The sequence below is a fragment of the Phoca vitulina genome, unplaced genomic scaffold (assembly GCF_004348235.1).
Source record: "Phoca vitulina isolate PV1807 unplaced genomic scaffold, GSC_HSeal_1.0 scaffold13, whole genome shotgun sequence".
NCBI lineage: Eukaryota > Metazoa > Chordata > Mammalia > Carnivora > Phocidae > Phoca > Phoca vitulina.
The window spans coordinates 40030803-40050133 of record NW_022589716.1 but is presented as its reverse complement, the minus strand read 5'-3'; the positions used below and the strand labels follow the sequence as shown (position 1 = coordinate 40050133).

General features: G+C 41.5%; 2 protein-coding genes across 2 annotated transcripts in view; one reads left to right on the top strand and one right to left on the bottom strand.

Moving 5' to 3' along the window:
* Positions 1-19331, bottom strand: part of FANCD2 (FA complementation group D2) — a 56272-nt gene that overhangs the window by 992 nt on the left and 35949 nt on the right. Inside the window, exons 30-43 of the mRNA XM_032411914.1 lie at positions 17992-18108; positions 17087-17215; positions 16600-16718; positions 12345-12455; positions 11088-11218; positions 9683-9776; positions 8503-8622; positions 7208-7301; positions 6468-6539; positions 5732-5770; positions 4238-4312; positions 3201-3275; positions 2076-2222; positions 755-835 (exon numbers count right to left, since the gene is read on the bottom strand). Coding sequence (XP_032267805.1) covers positions 755-835; positions 2076-2222; positions 3201-3275; positions 4238-4312; positions 5732-5770; positions 6468-6539; positions 7208-7301; positions 8503-8622; positions 9683-9776; positions 11088-11218; positions 12345-12455; positions 16600-16718; positions 17087-17215; positions 17992-18108 — 1404 coding nt within the window. The remainder of the gene's footprint in view (positions 1-754; positions 836-2075; positions 2223-3200; positions 3276-4237; positions 4313-5731; positions 5771-6467; positions 6540-7207; positions 7302-8502; positions 8623-9682; positions 9777-11087; positions 11219-12344; positions 12456-16599; positions 16719-17086; positions 17216-17991; positions 18109-19331) is intronic.
* Positions 8089-8301, top strand: LOC116636784 (NADH dehydrogenase [ubiquinone] 1 alpha subcomplex subunit 1-like). The gene has a single exon (XM_032411915.1). It carries the CDS (start codon positions 8089-8091, stop codon positions 8299-8301), a length of 213 nt encoding a protein of 70 aa, XP_032267806.1.

Sequence of the window (19331 nt, the reverse complement as noted above, 5' to 3'; positions counted from 1 at the left end):
TACAAATAATAAAAGTATTTTTCATGCTAAATGATCTTTCTGCATTAGCCTCAAATTGCATTATAGAGAGGCTTCACAGCAGGGGTTCTTAAATCTGAGCTTCTTGGTATCTAAAACCCACCTGAATTTTAACAAAATTTTATAAACATATACATTTTTCTTCAGCTTTCTTTAAAGTCCTAAAAGTGGCCCAGAAAAGAATAAGGACCCCTACTCTTACTATAGTCCTCAGTGATTGCAGCTTTTGATTCTGTGCTTTAGCTTTCACCTAATGCGTTCATATTTCTATTTTATATATTCAAACAACATATTTAAATGTTTTAACTCTTTCTTCTCAGCACTCAGAGAACACTTGACCTTTTCTCCCCTCTAAAATAGTTTCAGATACAAATTTAATATGAATAATGAAAAGGAATTTTTAACTCTATAACATATGCCACAACTTGAGATACTCTTCTGGCCCCCATAGAACTCATATAAAAAACAGAAACTTTTCTGGAGAGAATGGAGATGGGCACAGAAATCTTTGATTATAAACATAAGCAGGGAGGGGGTGCCTAGCTGGCTCAGTTGGAAGAGCACGCAACTCTTGATCTTGGGGTCGTGAGTTCAAGCCCCAGGTTGGATATAGAGGTAAATAAATAAATTTTAAAAAAAAACCCATAAACAGTAAAATTTCTATACTTTCTACTGACTCAGAATAATTAACAAAATACAACAATCAACTGCACACTTGGGCCTTATGCAGAGATACCTCCGCTGCTTTGCTCTTGGAAACCTGGGATGCTGTATCATCCTCACTCTCCTCGGAGTTCTGGGACTTAATCTCTTCACCCTAAATGTGAATGGGCCAAGACAAATGGTGGGTTATAATTATCATATTTGAGGTTTCAAGGGGAGAAAGGCTTAGTTTAAAGGCAATAGAAAAGATAATATTCTAGGCATTCAAACATGGTCAAACACGGACATCAACCTGTGATTTAGTATCTAGAGAAGTGATAATCAACCCAAGGTTTCTGAGATATGTGTGGCTCTAATATAATATGTAGTTTTACAAAAAGTCCATTGCTGTATTCTAATATCATACTAGATTTTACAAGGCCAGGATGTATTGGTAAATATTGTTCTGAAATTTCCCAAAGGCCTTAAAGTATATGACCACCGACACACCAACTACAAATGGCCATGTTGAGGCTGAAAGACAGTATACAAAGTGGTTTAAGAACATCAGCTTTTCATCCTTTCTCTTTGGACTCAAACCCTGGCACCTCTCACTTATTGCTGAATGACTTTAGGTAAGTTACTTAACCTCTCCAAGCTTCACTTTTCTCATGGAAACAATAGTATTGTTTTATTATAGTATTTTGTTTAATAGTATCATGGAAATAATAGTACCTCCTAGAGCACATGTGAAGAAAGGAAACAAAGTCTCCGGGGTGCTATTCTTTTCATACGTAAGATTATAAACCCCTCACCTATTGTAAACATGAATGAGAAGGACTTGGATCCTATATGAAAATTGCTAAAACTCCAAAGCAGTACTATAGCCATATAAGATTTCAGCCAGACAGTTCAAACACCTTAGAAATGTTTATTTGTTAAAATTAGGCAGAGAACAATAAAAAATTAAAATAAAATAAAATTACAAGGCTAAAAAAAAAAAAATTAGGCAGAGAATAATTTCAGGAATAAGACAGAGTGGTTTAGAAAAAGACCCAAAATAATTTAAAAAGTTTGTCCCCATAAACAATTGTTACTATGAATCTACCCCCAGTAGTACTTACAGGAGCCCACTCTGGCTAAGGAGAGAGGTTTTATTGATCTGGCTCTTCTATCGCTGCAGCCTTGTTGTTATCAGTGGTATGTTTTGGTGCCTTTGCTGGCTAGGATGAGGGGTAGAACCCATGACTAAGACCAGAAGCAGTGTCTCCTAACTTTAAAAGGTAAATGGCCACAGCCTTAAGAGAAAGGCAGTCTTATAGAGAGAACAAGGCTTAGCTGACCTCCTTGACATACCTTCTAATGCTCTCACAAAGAGTGGGAGTAGATTATCTTGGGCTGGGCCCTAGGCTTACCTGCAAGTCCCGGTTTTTGAGGTTGCCCAGCCAGAAAGCCTCCCTGCAATTGTTGAAGATAAGCATGGCTTTCACTCTGCAAACTAAAAGCTCCAGGGTCTTTTTGAGCAAAGGCACATGTTTGGTGAGTTTCGTGTCCTGGTGAATCTAAATGGAAACAAAAGCACCCAACTCATCTGGATTTATCATGCTTTCACATTCCTATACAGAAACTTTTGAATTCCTGACATCTTGAACACTGAATAAGAGCATAAGTCCTCCCAGTATAGGTCAGAGACATGTTCCATTAAACAGTAGTTTGGCAGAGTACTCTGAAGAGAATGGCAGCTCCCCTTCAAGGTAAAAGAGCCTAGAAGACATACCACCAACACGTTAGGTTCTTCTTCATAACCTCTTATTGACCAATTATCAATGAATTTACCTAAAATGTTCTTGAACATGTATTATACTGATATTAAACAACAGAGTATCCCTATTTAGCTAGGTGTCCCTAAAACTCCATTGTTCAACAAATTCTAAAGTTAGAACCAGGGGAAGAAGTGAGCAATAGAAATTGGACTAAAAAAGAATTTGGTTTGCCCATGACTACAGAGTTCTATGGTTCTGTGTTTCTTTAGACAAAAAGTGACAATGGTTCAATTGTAGGCTTTAAGTGGAAAAATCCTCTAATGGTAAAATGTTCTCACAAGAGACAGATGTGTTCCTTGACAAGTAAATAGTACAGCTGAAAAGCTCTGAAGATGTCTGCTTTTAGAACCACCTCTTGTCTCTAGCAAAGAATCGTCACTTACATAATATTCCTCCCACCCCAAGTACTTTATAGAAGCAACACGTCCACCAACATTCTCTATCTCTCACCAAACAGAAGCTTCTACAGGAAATAGTGCTATGGAGTTTGAGTCAAACTTCAGATGCAGAAACTGCCCTCTACATGACTGCCCAATTTCAACTAGCAACTAAGGATCTGACCACTCTGAATTAAACTGCCTTTGGACAGACAGTCTCAAAAATAAAGACTCAAGAAGAGTAAAAAAGGAAGAAGGAACTGGAGCCTGTGGATCTCCTAATCACACTGCTGATTAAGCCAACAGGCAGGCTGGTGCCATGACCTGCTTTCCTTCTTACCTTGGAATGCCCACACAGGTGATGAAGCAGCCTCGTATCCAGCTGGAAGGTTTCCAGTAAGCTCAGAACATCCTCCTACAACCAACAAAATCATAAATGCCATACTAAATGCTCTCATTTCATTTTAGATGCAAGCAAGGGCTCCAAAGAGGATAAACTCCACAGGTTCCAGCTGTGTATTAGCAATCATCTCAATTTGGCCCTTGAAGCTAGGGCTAACTAGCTATCCCCCCCTTTCTCTTTCTAGGTTATGAGGAACCAACCAAATACTGTGGGAGTGTCTTGCAAACTTGCTAAATATGTGTAAGAAATCATCACCTCTGTTACTATTCTTATTTCATTACTATAACCCTGGATCTCACTTGGCCAAAAAAACCTCAAGACTACCTATTACAGGGGTGCCTGGGTGGCTCAGTCGGTTAAGTGTCTGACTTTGGCTCAGGTCATGATCTCAGGGTCCTGGGATCAAGCCCCACATCATGGTCCCTGCTCAGCGGGGAGTCTGCTTCTCCCTCTCCATCTCTCCCTGCCCCTCCTCCTGCTCGTGCTCTCTCTAATGAATAAGTAAAATCTTTAAAAAATAAAAATTAAAAAAAAAAGTCTGCATGTTAAAAAAAAAAAAGACTACCCATTACAACAGCAAAGAGTTTATGACACAAATGAATTATTATTATTATTCCTGAGGGTAGACTTAGACAAGCACAAAGGAATAAGCAAATGACACACGATATTGAGGTCCTGGGAGTGTAGCAACACAATAAAATCAAGCTAAAAGGAGCAACCATCCTCAGATCCGGCATAGAAGTAGAAAGGTGGGTTTAATCAGAGTGGGTCTAAAGTTCAGCCTACTTTGGAATATTCAGTCCAATATGGGCATCTCTGGTGATAGCTGAAGTGGACCAAAGGAGCCAGAGTAGAACTGTGGCCCAGAACCTGGGCAAGGGGACCGCCCCCACTCCCAGCCTAGGAGCCACCATGGATAGATCTTCTGAGCAATTGTACAGAACCCATCTTTCTTCTGTGCTCTCAGTTCTTACCCGGTGTTTTCTAAAACTGAAGTCTAGGAGCGGCATACACTGCTTCAGAAATGCTTCCACAAAGAGACGCCCATACTGAAGAAGAGAAGAGACACACTGATGATGACCCCTACTGAGGTCTTGCACACAAAGAGCCCCTGCCTGAGGTAGCATAGCATCACCCAGCCCAGGGGTTTTATTTTCTTATTTTCGTATATAAAAAAATAAACTGGGAAGAGTCCAAAAGTTAATTTGGAAAATGTAAGCTTAATGCAAAAACTAAATGGGCCTCTAAGCCTCAGAGTTAGGCAGACTTATCTATCCTAGACACAGCCAATGAGCAGAGGCCATAGAAAACAGGTGGACCAGCTGTCTGAGAACCACTTACTCACAAAAGGAAAAAAACTGTGTAGAGCTGAGGAAGCACATAACTAACTGCCAAATTTACCAATCAGATAAATCACTCCCCCTTCTTACCCATCTTCTGCACTGGTACCAGGGTGGAGTAAAGAGGAAGAGAGGAACCAGGGGATAACAAGAATGGGGCGCCACCCAATTGGAAGGAACCATAAGGAGTGGGAAAGACACATTCTCCTCGTAACATTTCCTAGCTCCTAACCCATCATCAAATCTAGGGCTAATCTGGGCTCTCCCCCAGGGAGACAAGTTTGGGTTATCAGGATACCAGCTTCCACATTCATGAGGCCAGCCATGGGCTTTAAAAAGAGGAATCGGGGATGTGTGGGTGGCATAGCTGGTTAAGCATCCAACTCTTGATTTCAGGTCAGGTTATGATCTCAAGGTCATGAAATGGAGCCCTGCATCAGGCTCTGCGCTCAGAGTGGAGTCCGCTTAAAACTCTCTCCCTTTCCCTCTGCCCTTCTGCCCTGTGTGCATGTGTACTCTTTCTCTCAAATAAATAAATAAATAAATCTTTAAAAATAAATAAATTAATTAAAATAAAATAAAAAGAGGAATCACCCACCACTCCTTCCTCCCTATTGCCTGGGAAGGAATGGCAAGGAGTGACTAGTGCTCCTGAAGTCAGCTGTCCTGAAGCCACTCCCCATAGTTCTCAGACTCAGGTCAAAAGTTTTCAAACTCATAGGAAAATCAGCTTCTCCAGTCATACCACTACTGTGGGAAAACATATCCACTGTTTTTTCTAAACTACCACCTGTTAGCACAGATTCTGAAAAATCTGGCTTGTGGGCAAAGTATTAAGCAACTCCTTTCAGCTGAGGCCATTTCTAGAAAGATCCACAGGAAGAATAAATACTAAAGAGTGCCAGGTCAAGGAGCACCTGGTAGCTCAGTTAAGCATCCGCCTTCGGCTCAGGTCATGATCCCAGGGTTCTGGGATCGAGCCCCGAATTGGGCTCCCTGCTCAGCAGGAAGCCTGCTTCTCCCTTTGCCACTCCCCCTGCTTGTATTCCCTCTCTCGTTGTGTCTCTCTCTGACAAATAAATAAAATCTTAAAAAAAAAAAAAAAAGAGGGCCAGGTCAATCTCTCACCTTCAAACATACATGCAGAACAGGACGACTATCAAACACCTGGAGATACAAAAGACAAGAAACCAAAGCTGAGGTCTGCTTGTTTGAGCATCGCCAGCCTCTTCCCCATTGTGCAAAGCACAGCTCTGGGTGTCATAGAGAATTCTAAAATGAAGAAGGCATGTCAACAATTAAATTAATTATGAAACAGAATAAAGTAATCACCATCACTGAAGTTCAAAAAAGGAACAGGGAAGCAAAGAGTAAGAATTCTAACTCAGGATATTAAGAAGATGGCATTATAGAAATCCAAACCTTGATGTGAAGCCTTAAAAAAAAAAAAAATAGATGAGAGGTAGGAGAGAGAATGACATTCTGAGCTGGGAGAATAGCCTAGCAAAATCATGGAGTGGGTAAGAGTACAGAGTGTATGGGATAAAGAAAGCATTCAGGGTTGGAAGAACGAGACAGTGGGAATGTGCTCGGGTCACAGCGGACCCAAGACAAGGTGAGAGCCATTAAATAGTATTGTGGCACAGATAGGGAAGGAGAAAGAAAGAGAAGGAAAAAGACACTGACTCGGGAGAGAAGAAAGGATTATCCAGGATGGGTAGAGGGACAAGGGAAAAAGAAAGGTGAGAACAGGTCCCCAAGAAAGGGAGGGGAAACGAGCAGGGAGAGTCCATTTTGGAAGCCAAGACCCTTCTCGGTTTCTGTAGTTAGCTGGTGAGGTGGGTCAAGGAGCCTGCACACTCACCTTTATCAGGCTGATGAGGATACTGAAGTCTCGAACAGCCATATTCCAGTAGAGGAGCTTCTCTTCATGAATCTGGGGGCAACCAAATATATAGGTACTTCTGAACCAGCCAAGTACTTCTCTTACTGTATTTCCACTAATATATGGGTCTTGGATTACATAGCTATTCAAAGATTAATTTAAGCCAATTATTCTCTCAGATGTTACCAGTGCACCCACAGGATGGTTCTGAGGCCTGCATAGGGTGCCTTATAGAGAGTTTCTAAAGAGGACTCCTCTTCAGGAACTTCCAAGTAGGAAAAAGCCTCTGCAACATACCTGCTGGTGGCCAGATCCCTGCGGCTTCTCTGATTCCTACGCTCTCAGCGGTCTAGCTCAGTTCTGGTTAACAGGCAGCGAGCGGCACAGCATCTTAAACAGGCCTGCTCACCTCATGCCAGCGCACGAGCAGCAAACTGCCGGGCATGGGAGGCTGCGACCAAAGACATTTTTTCCAGAGCTAGGGCTTGCTTATGGAGCAGTCTGAGCCTTCCTCTGGGCAGTAGCCAGGGAGTATAGAGCCCAATCCTCCCTCAAACTGGAAGGAAAGGAAATTAAACCAGGAACTCTTTGACAAAGAATCCTGGATCTCTCTAACTCAAAGGAAGTAGTTTAGAAGAAACCCTGGACCCAAGAAATAGAAGATGCAGCAGCTTCCTAGTAACCAGGTCTACCTCTTGTGGTGGGAATATCTGACCCACCTGTTGTGAGTCTGCTGCTGTGCCAGCCTGAAGACCCTTTACTGTCTTCTCTAGTTCAGCCATCATCACACGGAAGAAAATGACAAAGGTGTGCCTAGAAGAGGGGAAAACATGCATGCTCACACAACGACTGGTTAGAAAGAACTTCCAAGGAAGAAGTCAAGGAACCAAAAGTCATTTCCTTCCCCCACCTCTCAGAACTTCCTTTCACTAGGGTCCACTGTTAAAGGATAGGGGAGTGGAAAGGATTCACAAAGGAGCCCAAGAAGATGGCCTGTCAAATAAAGGAATTAACTTTATGAAGGGAGACCGTGTAGTGGCATGGAAGGAGCTGTGAGGTAGTGGTAAAAAGATCCAAGTTCAAGTTCCTAATTCCATACTGCCTGTGTAAGTCTGAGTAAGTTCCCTCTCTAATGCTCATTTTCCTCATCAGTACAACAGGGATAATAATACCTACCTCACAGAATCATTGAAAGGATCGAATGACATAAAGAATGTGAAAGTGCTTTATAAACTTTGTATGAGATAAAAAACCCATTGAGATGTACATGATTAGACACAACACTTTATCCTAAAGGTGGTTAAACTATTAGTCTCACTTTTAAAGGATGAAAGTACTAACATGAGATGTTTGATGACTAAATATCCATTGTCTTTGAAGACTACTGAAAATTCATTCCTCACTAAGGTCCTTTCACATGGGTTGGCTGAGAGCCCCTTGAAAAAAAGGCACAGCAGACATTCTATGTGTTGAATGAATGACTGTACCTACCATCTGTATCAGAATTAAATGAAGGGTGAGCCTACTGGGAAGGGGGCCGAGGCCGGGTCATCTTTACCGGGCCGGGAAGGCAGGGTTTGGCCCTGGCAACTGCACTGCGATGTGGTTCGAGATCCTGCCCGGGATCGGCATCATGGCCGTGTGCTTGGTCATCCCTTGCATAGCCACGGCGCACATCCACAGGTTCAGTAACGGGGGCAAGGAAAAAAGGGTTGCCTATTATCCATATCAGTGGAGTTTGATGCAAAGAGATAGGCAGGTCTCTGGAGTTAATCGTTACTATGTGTCAAAGGGTTTGGAGAATATCGATTAAGGAAGCATTTTCCTGATTGATGAAAAATAACTCCGTCATACTCATCTACCCCTTCTAGAAGGTAAGGCAGTGTATTAATGTAGTGCATAATAAAAACAAAACAAAAATTAAATGAAGGGTAAGGTAGTTATTTGGAAACCACATACATTGGACAGTGTGATTCTAATTAGGGAAAAAAACTGGAGGAGAGAACTCCCTTACCTGGTCAGGGTAGGGAACGTGGGAGATGCATCTTTAGGAGAATTGATCAGTTCTGGGACACCAACCCCAGCAATCTCCTCTATGGCCTTCAGAACACTGTTTGTATGCTCCAGGTAAATGCTGCATTGAGAGCCACAGGAATATAAACACACGTTACCAGAATTCCTAAATCAAGATTTCTTTCTTGACATATTACCAGGTACTTAGCTTTATTTATTTATTTATTAAATTTAAATATTTTATTTATTTAGAGAGAGCGTGTGTGGGTGCACCCATGCAAGCAGGGGGAGGGGCAGAAGGAGAGGGAGAAGAGAATTCCAAGCAGACGCTGCACTGAGCGTGGAGCCTGATACAGGGCTCAATCTCATGAACCTAAGATCATGACCTGAGCGGAAAATAAGAGTTGGTTGCTTAACCAACTGAGCACCCAGTCATCCCACCAGGTACTTAGCTTTAAAACAACTACTAGTGTTTATAAATTTTTTTTAAAAGATTTTATATATTTATTTGACAGAGAGAGACACAGCGAGAGAGGGAACACAAGCAGGGGGAGTGGGAGAGGGAGAAGCAGGCTTCCTGCAGAGCAGGGAGCCCGATGCGGGGCTCGATCCCAGGACCCTGGGATCATGACCTGAGCCGAAGGTAGACGCTTAACGACTGAGCCACCCAGGCGCCCCTATTAATTTTTTTTTAAAGATTTTATTTATTTGAGAGAGCACGAGCAGGGGAAGGAGCAGAGGGAGAGGAGGAGACTCCCAGCTGAGCAGGGAGCCCCACGAAGGGCTCGATCCCAGGACCCCGGGATCATGACCTGAGCCTAAGGCAGACGCTTAACCTACTGAGTCACCCAGGCACCCCTACGAGTATTTATTTTTAATCAAATGAAGATTCCAGGTAATTATCAGGAGATAAAGGAAATGATGTTTCAATTGGAAATACAGTTAGACACTTTGGAAGTGATGGATGAGTCTTGATATAGTAGGCAACAAATTATTACCTAACTCTGATTAACAAGGCAAAATACAACAGCAGACTCCTCCATTTCCTCCAGCTAGTCAGGAACTAGCTGACAGTATAAAAAAGAACCAGTGGGGCACCTGGGTTCCTAGGCACCTGGCAAGAGATCCCAACAATGGCAAAATGGACTATTTGGCTCATGGAAAGAAACCAAGCCTCTCACCTCAGCAAAGTTTGGAGCTGTTCAGTAGGGATGCTACTCTTCTCTTTCTCCCCACTTGGCCACACCCGACAGAGGAACTGTCTGGCCAACGAAGCTGATGGAGAAGCAAGACAAACACCCTCATGCATGGAAAAAAAAATTTTTTTTTTTAAAGATTTTATTTATTTAACAGAGAGAGAGATAGCGAGAGCAGGAACACAAGCAGGGGGAGTGGGAGAGGGAGGAGCAGACTTCCCGCTGAGCAGGAAGCCCGATGCGGGGCTCTATCCCAGGACCCTGGGATCATGACCTGAGCCAAAGGCAGCCGCTTAACCGACTGAGCCACCCAGGCACCCCTCATGCATGGAAAATAGACTATACTCTTGTTTTTCAGGTTTTTGGGGGATGATTAATGATCAAAAGGATTGGTTTTTTTTTTTTAATATTTACTCTGAAGTTCCTAGTCTGACAATTTGGAAAAAGCTACCATGGGTTCCTGCTCTACTGGTCCTTCGACCAGAAATAAACCCGTTTGTCTAGGACCCAATGCATCCCACCATCTCACCCTGCCCTGACACACAAACATGAACTGAATAGACACACACTGCTGGGCAGTAGGAAAACCAATCTTGTTCCTCCTGGGCAGATCTATAAGCCATGCCCACCTTAAAGATTCACACAAAACCCTCCCCTTTTAATCAACAATAAATAATAAAAGGCTTGTTTTGCATTTTCTTCTTGCTTCCTGTGTGTGCTGCCAATTAGAATATATAATTAGTTGCATTCAAAGAGCTATGACAAAAAATAGTTAAAGAAAAAGATCAGGAGGGGCGCCTGGGTGGCTCAGTCTGTTAAGCGTCTGCCTTCGGCTCAGGTCATGATCCTGGGGTCCTGGGATCAAGCCCTGCGTTGGGCTCACTGCTCAGCAAGAAGCCTGCTTCTCCCTCTCCTCCCAGTTCATGCTTTCTCTCCCTATTTCTGTGTCTCTCTCAAATAAATAAATAAAATCTTAAAAAAAAAAAAAAAGAAAAAGATCAGGAATGGGGCCCAGCCTTTCTTTATACTTAATCAAATCTTGATTTCTCCTTTCTCCCATTTTATTAACCTAGCAGTTTGTATCTCTTTTTGTCAAATGTCTCAGATAATTTACAAGAAAAAAAAAAAAGGGGCACGAATAAACAGAAGCCAAACAGAAAATCAGCTAGGCAACTGAACTAACCAAACTCAGACTAAGCAATATCAGCAAAAATCAGTCATATCTCCTTCTGGGAAAATGTCCTTCTTGATATGGCAAGAGGGCACATCCACTCTTATGGGGGGTTTCACATGTAAAATATACAAGGTCCTAGGATGCCCTAAGTTTGTAAGTTTGAGTTAGTTATTAATCCTATTCATGAAGAAAAAAAAGAGGATCTGGGCCCATCACCAATTTTTTCTTTTTTCTGAGTAGGAGCTGTAGATTTCTCCAAAATGACCATCAAAAGTCTGATGAGATAAAGAGCACACTGGAAACTGGGAATGCTGTGAGAGAAATTCTGCAAGTAATTGAAGCTCTGGCTGTAAGGGAGACAAGAAAGAAAAAAAAAGATATGACAAGTGTTACAGATATGTCTAAATTCATGAATTGTCCAAGTTGACTTGTGTATTTATTGGTCTAATCAGAATCCTCCTCATTTTCAGGTGCTTTTGTGGCCACCTTCTATCAAGACCCTGATAGAGAACCTTTAGCCTTTATGAAGAAAGCCAGGGCGGAACAGAGCCCAGGGCCTGGAATGCTGGCCTGGAAGGGGTCATGTACACCAAGATACCCAAAGAGGAGTTTACGCCATGCTTACATGAGCAACCCTGGACAAATTATTTGCTCTTAAAGCCTAAGGCAACACAATGAGAATAAAGTTTCAATTCTAGGTTTACAGGGAAAAGTGAAAGGAAACTATAAGACAGAGAAAGCAGAGCTTTTAATAAGTGTACCATATATATATGGTCAGCTTTCAATGCACTGAAATAATGGGAGATGGGGAGTCAAAATTAATCCAAAACTGTAGTTGAAATAAAACTAGAGTGTACTCTCCTGATTGATTGTGGGAAGGAGGTCAAACAAATTTAAAAGCACTATATTTAAAATGAAGTAAGGTCTTGCCCTATAGGCAGGGATGATAAGCATTAATTGCAGATCCAGAGACAATGTAGAGGAGGTGAAAGACAAAATTACTCTGGTTGAAGCTGGGATAGGAAGCTGGGAACCATGCCTCTTAGATTTCCTTTTTACCTCCCTCTTCCACTGCCTTGCCCTCAGCCTAGGCTCCTCTTCTTTCAAGACTGGGAGGAAATCAGTGGTAACTACTGCTACCTAATTACCTGACCCTACTGAGAGACTGAGTAGATTTCTGGAAAATCAAGAGTTGACTACAGGTCACTAGTGTTTTCGACATCATTACCCGAAAAGGCCAACTTTACAGGATGCAGGATACAAAAGATTTAGTAGGACTTTTTCAACGGTTTCTAATGTTTCAGGATTTATCTGAATACACAGATGAAAAAGCTCATATGACTGAGGAAAAGTAGCTGAAAACATCAGTTTCCCTCACAACTACTGAGAGGACACCCAAGTGATTTCCAAGAAATCTTGCTAATCCTGTTTTAGTTTTTGGGACAACACTCTGGGATATGTAGTCTGACCTACCTGAGCAATTCCTCCAAGGACTGGTTGGGCTCTCCTTGCTTCAGTCGGTTGGTAAGGACCTCAAGGGCTGAGTACAGTAAATTATGATTTTCAGGCTGTAAAAATCCACTCCTAAGGGAAATTCAAGGTAAGATGGTTGAGCTTAGTTTTAGGAAGATTGCTTAAACAGCATTTGAGGATCCTGGTCTCCAGGCTATAACATCAGTAAGTCAATGGAGGAAAAGCAGAACTAGAGCACTGAAAGTACCCAGGTACCCAATTCAGTCAGCTCTGAGTCTCACACTACAAGGTGAAGGGCACCTAAAACAGTCTTACCTTAAGGACCTAACAGTCCTCTTAGGTTTATTTTCAGGGAAAAAAGCTCTCCTTCATTTGCTACATTTTAGAGAAGTCTCAGCCTTCCTCCCCAGAAAAACCAGAAATAACTTCGTCAATTGTTAAATCAGTATCAATTCCATAAAAGGTCCTCAATAAAAAACTTACTCCTTCTGTAAGTCTTGACAATTCTCTCTTCAGATTATCTTTCCTACTGTTCCCTCCTTCCCAAGCTCAGGCCGTCACTCTAAGCCAGGTCCTTATCATCATCACATATGCAGATCACTGAGACACCTTTTGACTGGTCTTTCTGCACCCCTTTCCAATCTGTCCTGCAGACTGCTGCCAAAAGGATTTTCCTAATTGATTTCATTAAACCTTGCCTCTGATCATAAAACTCCAGAATTGCTTTTCTGTACAACATTCAAACTCTTCTGACCTTCAAGGCCCAGCACGATCTGAGCCCCTAGATTTTCTACTCCTATAGAAACATCTCTACATCACCAGTGGTAGTCCTTCTGCCTTTCAATAAATGAATTCTGAGGGCCTATAATAGGTCAGGTTTTGGGGGGTGAACAGCTTTGAGATACAAATTGACATACAATGAACTGCATGTATTTGAAACACTGATCAGTTTGATCAAGTGACATATATAAACCCATGAAACCATCACTGCTATGAAAATAATGAACATATCCATTACCCCCAGGAGCTTCCTTATATTCCTTTGAAATCCATCTTACACTCTATCCTCCTACCCAATGATAGGCAACCACTGATCTGTTTTCATCACTAAGAGATTATATGCTTTTTCCTAGGGTTCTATATAAATTGAATCAAATGCTACGTACTCTTATGGTCTTGCTTTCTATCCAGTATAATTTTTTTCTTCATCCATGTTGTTGTGTGTAGTATTCCACCATATGAAAATTTGTTTATCCATTTACTAGTTGATGGACATTTGTTTCTAGTTTGGGGCTATTACAAACAAAGCTGCTATAAACATTCGTGCACAAGATTTTGTATAGACATATGCTTTCATTTCTCTTGAGTAAATACCTAGGAGTAGAATGGCTGTGTTGTATGTCAGGTGTATGTCTAACTTTTTAAGGAACTGCTAAACTGTTTCAAAAGTGGATGCACAATTTTACATTTCCATCAGCAGCATGTGAGAGTTCCAGGTGTTCCATGTTCTCACCAATATGGTAAGGTAAGTCTTCATCATTTAGCCATACTGTAATTTTAACTTGGAATTCCTTAATAACTAATATTATTGAATATCTTTGCATGTATTTATTTGCCACCTGTATATCTCCTTGATGAGGCATCTGATCAAATCTTTTATCAGGCACTGTTTTTAAGGACTGGGGATACAATAATGATTGGTTTCAGCTCCCATGAAGCTCATGGTCTAGAAAGGAAGATAGATGAACAAGTAACTGCAATAAAATGTGGTTAAGTCTTATCATAAGAGGATACTAGAGTATTAGGAGAAAACTGGGAGTTAGAGAGGCAGAAAGGAGGAGGCTTACCTGCCCTAGGGGTCAGAGAAGATGCCCCTGAGGAACTAAAGTTTAAATCCAGATGTCAGAGATGAGTTAGAAAAGACTGGTGAAGTCAGAATGGCTAAAATTAACAAGTCAGGAAACGACAGATGTTGGCAGGGATGTGGAGAAAGGGGAACCCTCCTACACTGTTGGTGGGAATGCAAGCTGGTGCAACCACTCTGGAAAACAGTATGGAGGTTCCTCAAAAAGTTGAAAATAGAGCTACCATATGATCCAGCAATTGCACTACTGAGTATTTACCCCAAAGATACAAATGTAGGGATCCGAAGGGGTACGTGCACCCCGATGTTTATAGCAGCAATGTCCACAATAGCCAAACTGTGGAAAGAGCCAAGATGTCCATCGACAGATGAATGGATAAAGAAGATGTGGTATATATATATATATATATATATATATATATATATATATAATGGAATATTATGCAGCCATCAAAAGGAATGAGATCTTGCCATTTGCAACGACGTGGCTGGAACTGGAGGGTGTTATGCTGAGCGAAATAAGTCAATCAGGGAAAGACATGTATCATATGACCGCACTGATATGAGGAATTCTTAATCTCAGGAAACAAACTGAGGGTTGCTGGAGTGGGGGGTGGGGTGGGAGCGATGGGGTGGCTGGGTGATAGACACTGGGGAGGGTATGTGCTATGGTGAGCGCTGTGAATTGTGCAAGACTGTTGAATCTCAGATCTGTACCTCTGAAACAAATAATGCAATATATGTTAAGAAAAAAAAAGAAGAAGATAGCAGGAGGGGAAGAATGAAGGGGAAATCGGAGGGGGAGACGAACCATGAGAGACGATGGACTCTGAAAAACAAACTGAAGGTTCTAGAAGGATGGGTTAGCCTGGTAATGGGTATTAAAGAGGGCACGTACTGCATGGAGCACTGGGTGTTATGCACAAACAATGAATCATGGAACACTACATCAAAAACTAATGATGTAATGTATGGTGATTAACATAACAATAAAAAAATTTAAAAAGAAAAGAAAAGACTGGTGATCAAGGAGGGTGGGGATCCAGGTAGAAGAATGACTATGTGTGAAGTCTTCCAGGTGAAAGCAGTATAAGGTACTGAAAGTAATTCAGTATAGCTGGAGGGCATAATGTAAGATGAGTGGAAGAGCAGGAGCCAGATAATAAAAGGCCTTAGAAGCTAGGGAAAAGACTGAACTCAAGAAAAATCTAAGGACAACCAGAACCAAAGTTGGGACAGGATAAGATTGGGTTTGCAATGGGAAGACCACTGACTACTATGTGAAGAAGGGACTGAGGGAGGTAACTGGAGGCAGAGACCAACTGTGAAACTAATCTCGTCCAGGTGAGATGATGGGAGTCTCCAAGCAGTGCAGCAGGAAAGCAACAGATGGCTACTTAGATGTTATTTAAAAGATAAAATTAACAGGATTTGGGGATCTGATGTGGGAGAGAGAAAAGGTAGTGGGTAGAGAAAGGGACAAAGAACAACTGCTGGTTTCTGGCTCAGACACTGGTGGTACCATTTACGTAGCCCGGCAAAGCTGAAGGAGCTGTGGTGAGGGTGATACATTCCATTTTGGATGGGATGTGTCTGAGGTGTCAATGACACATCTAAGGAAGTGTTGAGTAGGCAGTTGGATATAAATGCCTGTAACTCAGAACATAAATTTCAGCACAAATTTAAGCTTGGGTGAGACTGCCCAGAAAACCTGCATAAGAGAGGAGCCAGAGCCCAGCCTTGAAGAACAAAAGCATTTAAAGGACACATCTCCCTCATTTCTACTTTCACCCATGCCACGCCTTCCCGACCCTTCCTCTACCTCCCAAAATGCCATCTATCCTTCAGGGCCCTATGAAATCCCACTGCTTCCATAAAGTATCTCAAAATACCCCAGCTCAAAATGTATTCAGCTCTTTAACATATAATCTGAAATTTATCTACAAGTTGTTCAGTTAACAACATTTTTAAAAGATTTTATTTTTAAGTAATCTCTACACCTAGTGTGGGCTCCAACTCACAACCCTGAGATCAAGAGCCAGTCAGGTGCCCCAGTAACAATTTCTTAAGTAACAGTCTCTCCAGTGTTATTATGGACAGGCTGCCACGGAAACCCGGCTAAGAATCAGATGGCCCGATCTGTTACAGGTTAGCCAATATCAAGTCACCTAATTTTCAAACAAGTTAAAATCATTGCCATGTAAGACATAGAGGGTACAAGATCAAACAAAATGATGCAGACAAAAACACTTAAAAAGAACAAGTACCATATTTACATAAGACTTTCGGAGCCTTTTCCTTCTTTTCTTTACCTCAATGCCTTGGTGACTGCCAAATAAAAGTAAGTGCATACTTGATTATTTCTACCTACCACATCTGCCACTTACTCACCAAGCAAAAAGCCCATGAAAAATCTGCAGTAGCCTCTGATAGCATGAAGACATTATGTGGTACTCCTGAACTTTCATTCTTGGGCCATCAACTATACAGTGGTTCTCAGCAACTAAGCACTAAAAAGGAAAAATGCTTTTAGGACAGTTGTTTCGGCAATTGCCCTCACTTTTCCTTCAATATTTCTCAGCCAAAAATGAAATCTCTTATTCACTTAGTAATTTCTAAATTTCTTTTTTTTTTTTTTAAAGATTTATTTACCCATTTGAGAAAGAGAGAGCACACGTACGCATGAGAGTTGGGGGAGGGCAGAGGGACAGAATCTTCAAGCAGATTCCCTACCGAGAGCAGAGCCCTATGCAGGCCAATCCCAGGACCCATGAGATCATGACCTGAGCCGAAACCAAGAGTCAGACACTCAACCAACTAAGCCACCTAGGCATCCCAGTAATTTCTAAATTTCTATATGATAAGATAGGCTGCTGACCTGAAAATAGTTGTGAATGTTCTCCAGATGGTTACACATTGGAGCTAGCAGTTGAACAATACTATGAGCAATTTCTTGGGCAGATCTCTGATGGAGATGTGAGAATCCAATATTCCGGCTTCCTTTACTCTATAATAAATTCAGAGTTACTGGGGGAAGAAACCACTGGATAGCTTCTCTGAAACAGAATTTGTTAAGGAGTTTAGTCAGACCTGGGTCACAAGGCAGGAGTTGACAGAAGAAATTGGTTGCTTGCCTAAAACTCTATTCTGACAGAGGGATCTTGCCCCGTCTTCAAATTACCAAGAGACTGGCTTTTATAGAGTACAAAGTGTTTGACTGAGAAGTATAGACCCATAATTACTAATGAGATAAAGCGCACACAAAAATAGAAATCATTTAGGCTGACAAAAACATCGAGCAAATAGTGAGTACAAAAAAAAAATCAAACAACTGGATATATTAATGTTTAAATGTTTACACCTAAAACTTTCACGTTCTGTTGTTAGCATCATTCCACTGCTTCACCAGATGCTACATGCACATTTGTACATTATATATGCATATGAGGTTCTGGCCTTCTCTAGATAGCCAACTACTACTACATTGAGGCTTGGGCACGGGCTCAGTTTGGAAGGCTTTTAAAAGCAAAACCCAAATAAAGAACAGAACTCAGGAATGCTCAGGGCATTTAGAAATATACATCCTGTTTGGGGTGGCTTTTTTTATTTCTGTTTCAGAGTTCCTTTCTAAAGCAAGGTGAATGGGCTCTAGAAATGAGGCTGCCACCATGCTACCACCCAGTGACCCAAACATAATGCCAGAGAAAGTGATAACTTATTCATTAAGACCTCCTGGTTTCCAAATTCATTAAGGCCAGGGCTTATGCTTCTGCCTATACTAACCTTGAGGAAGGGGATTCTCCTGGCAACAGAGGGTGTCAGCATATTCTCCAGTTTCTGGGAGAGATCTTCCAGCAAGAAAAGCAGCTCAGGGGGCTGAAGTTGCACAATTTCCGTAGCCTGTCACAAGGAGGAAAGAAAGGATAATTCCAAGCATGTCCTCGCTATCTTTTTGAAGGAGCACATTTCAGGTTTACTCTTCCCAGTGGGTGAAGAATCTGACCATTCCCAAAAAAGGGGGAAATTTCCCCACCTCATATAAATGGCTGTTGTGCTCTGTCAACAAATCAAAAAGTCAAGCGCTCCCAAAGTAAAACGAATTTCAAATTATTAAAATAGGAATCCAAGTGAGTATAGTTTTAGAAAACATACTTTCCTTTCTTTTTTTTTTTTTAAAGATTTTGTTTATTTGTCAGAGAGAGAGAGAAAGAGCACAAGCAAGGGGAGGGGCAGAGGGAGAAGCAGGCTGAGCAAGGACCCTGGGATCATGACCCGAGCCGAAGGCAGATGCTTAACGCTTAAGCGACTGAGCCAGCCAGGCATCCCAAGACATACTTTTTCTCTAGAAGTAAATGTCTCTGTGTATCCTTCCAGTTGTGGACTTGAGGTGCACTTCCTAAGTACCCTAGGATAAAAAAGGACTAATTCAAGGGAATTTTGCTTTTCTCTGTTCATTAAATAATCCTTTCATATTTTCTTTCCCTTAATGTTTTGCTACTATTAACTCCATGCTGGGTCCCTAAAAAGGTATAACACTACCAGAAGCAGAATGAGCCAAATGCAATCTCATTTCAAACTGTTTACACAATAAACATTTATGGAGAATCTCCAAGCTGATGTAGAAAGATTGGGGTAGGGTGGGAGGGTAGATACTATCTTTACTGTGAAGGAGCTTACATTCTTATAAAAAAATCTATAGTAAATTCCATGATATTTCTCTTTTTAATTTTTACTTTTTTATTTTATTTATTTATTTTAAAATAAGCTCTAGGCCCAAAGTGGGGCGTGAACTCAGGACCAGGAGATCCAGAGTTGCATGCTCTAATGACTGAGCCATCCAGCGCCCCTCTCTCTTTTTTTTTAACCTGAAGAAACTACTCTGGTGAAATCCCTTATCAAAAGTTACCTCTTCTGTGAAAATGTGCTCTACTTCCAATTTCATTATAAATACCATTCTCTCCTCAGAGTTTCACTGGTACTTGGTTCAGACCTTCGATATAGCACATACTGCTAGTTATGTCTGCTTCCTTTATTAGATTATGAGCTATTTGAAGGCTAGCATCATGCTGTATGCACTAGTGTACTGCCAATGTCTAGATTAGTGTAACACATAAAAAAGGCCT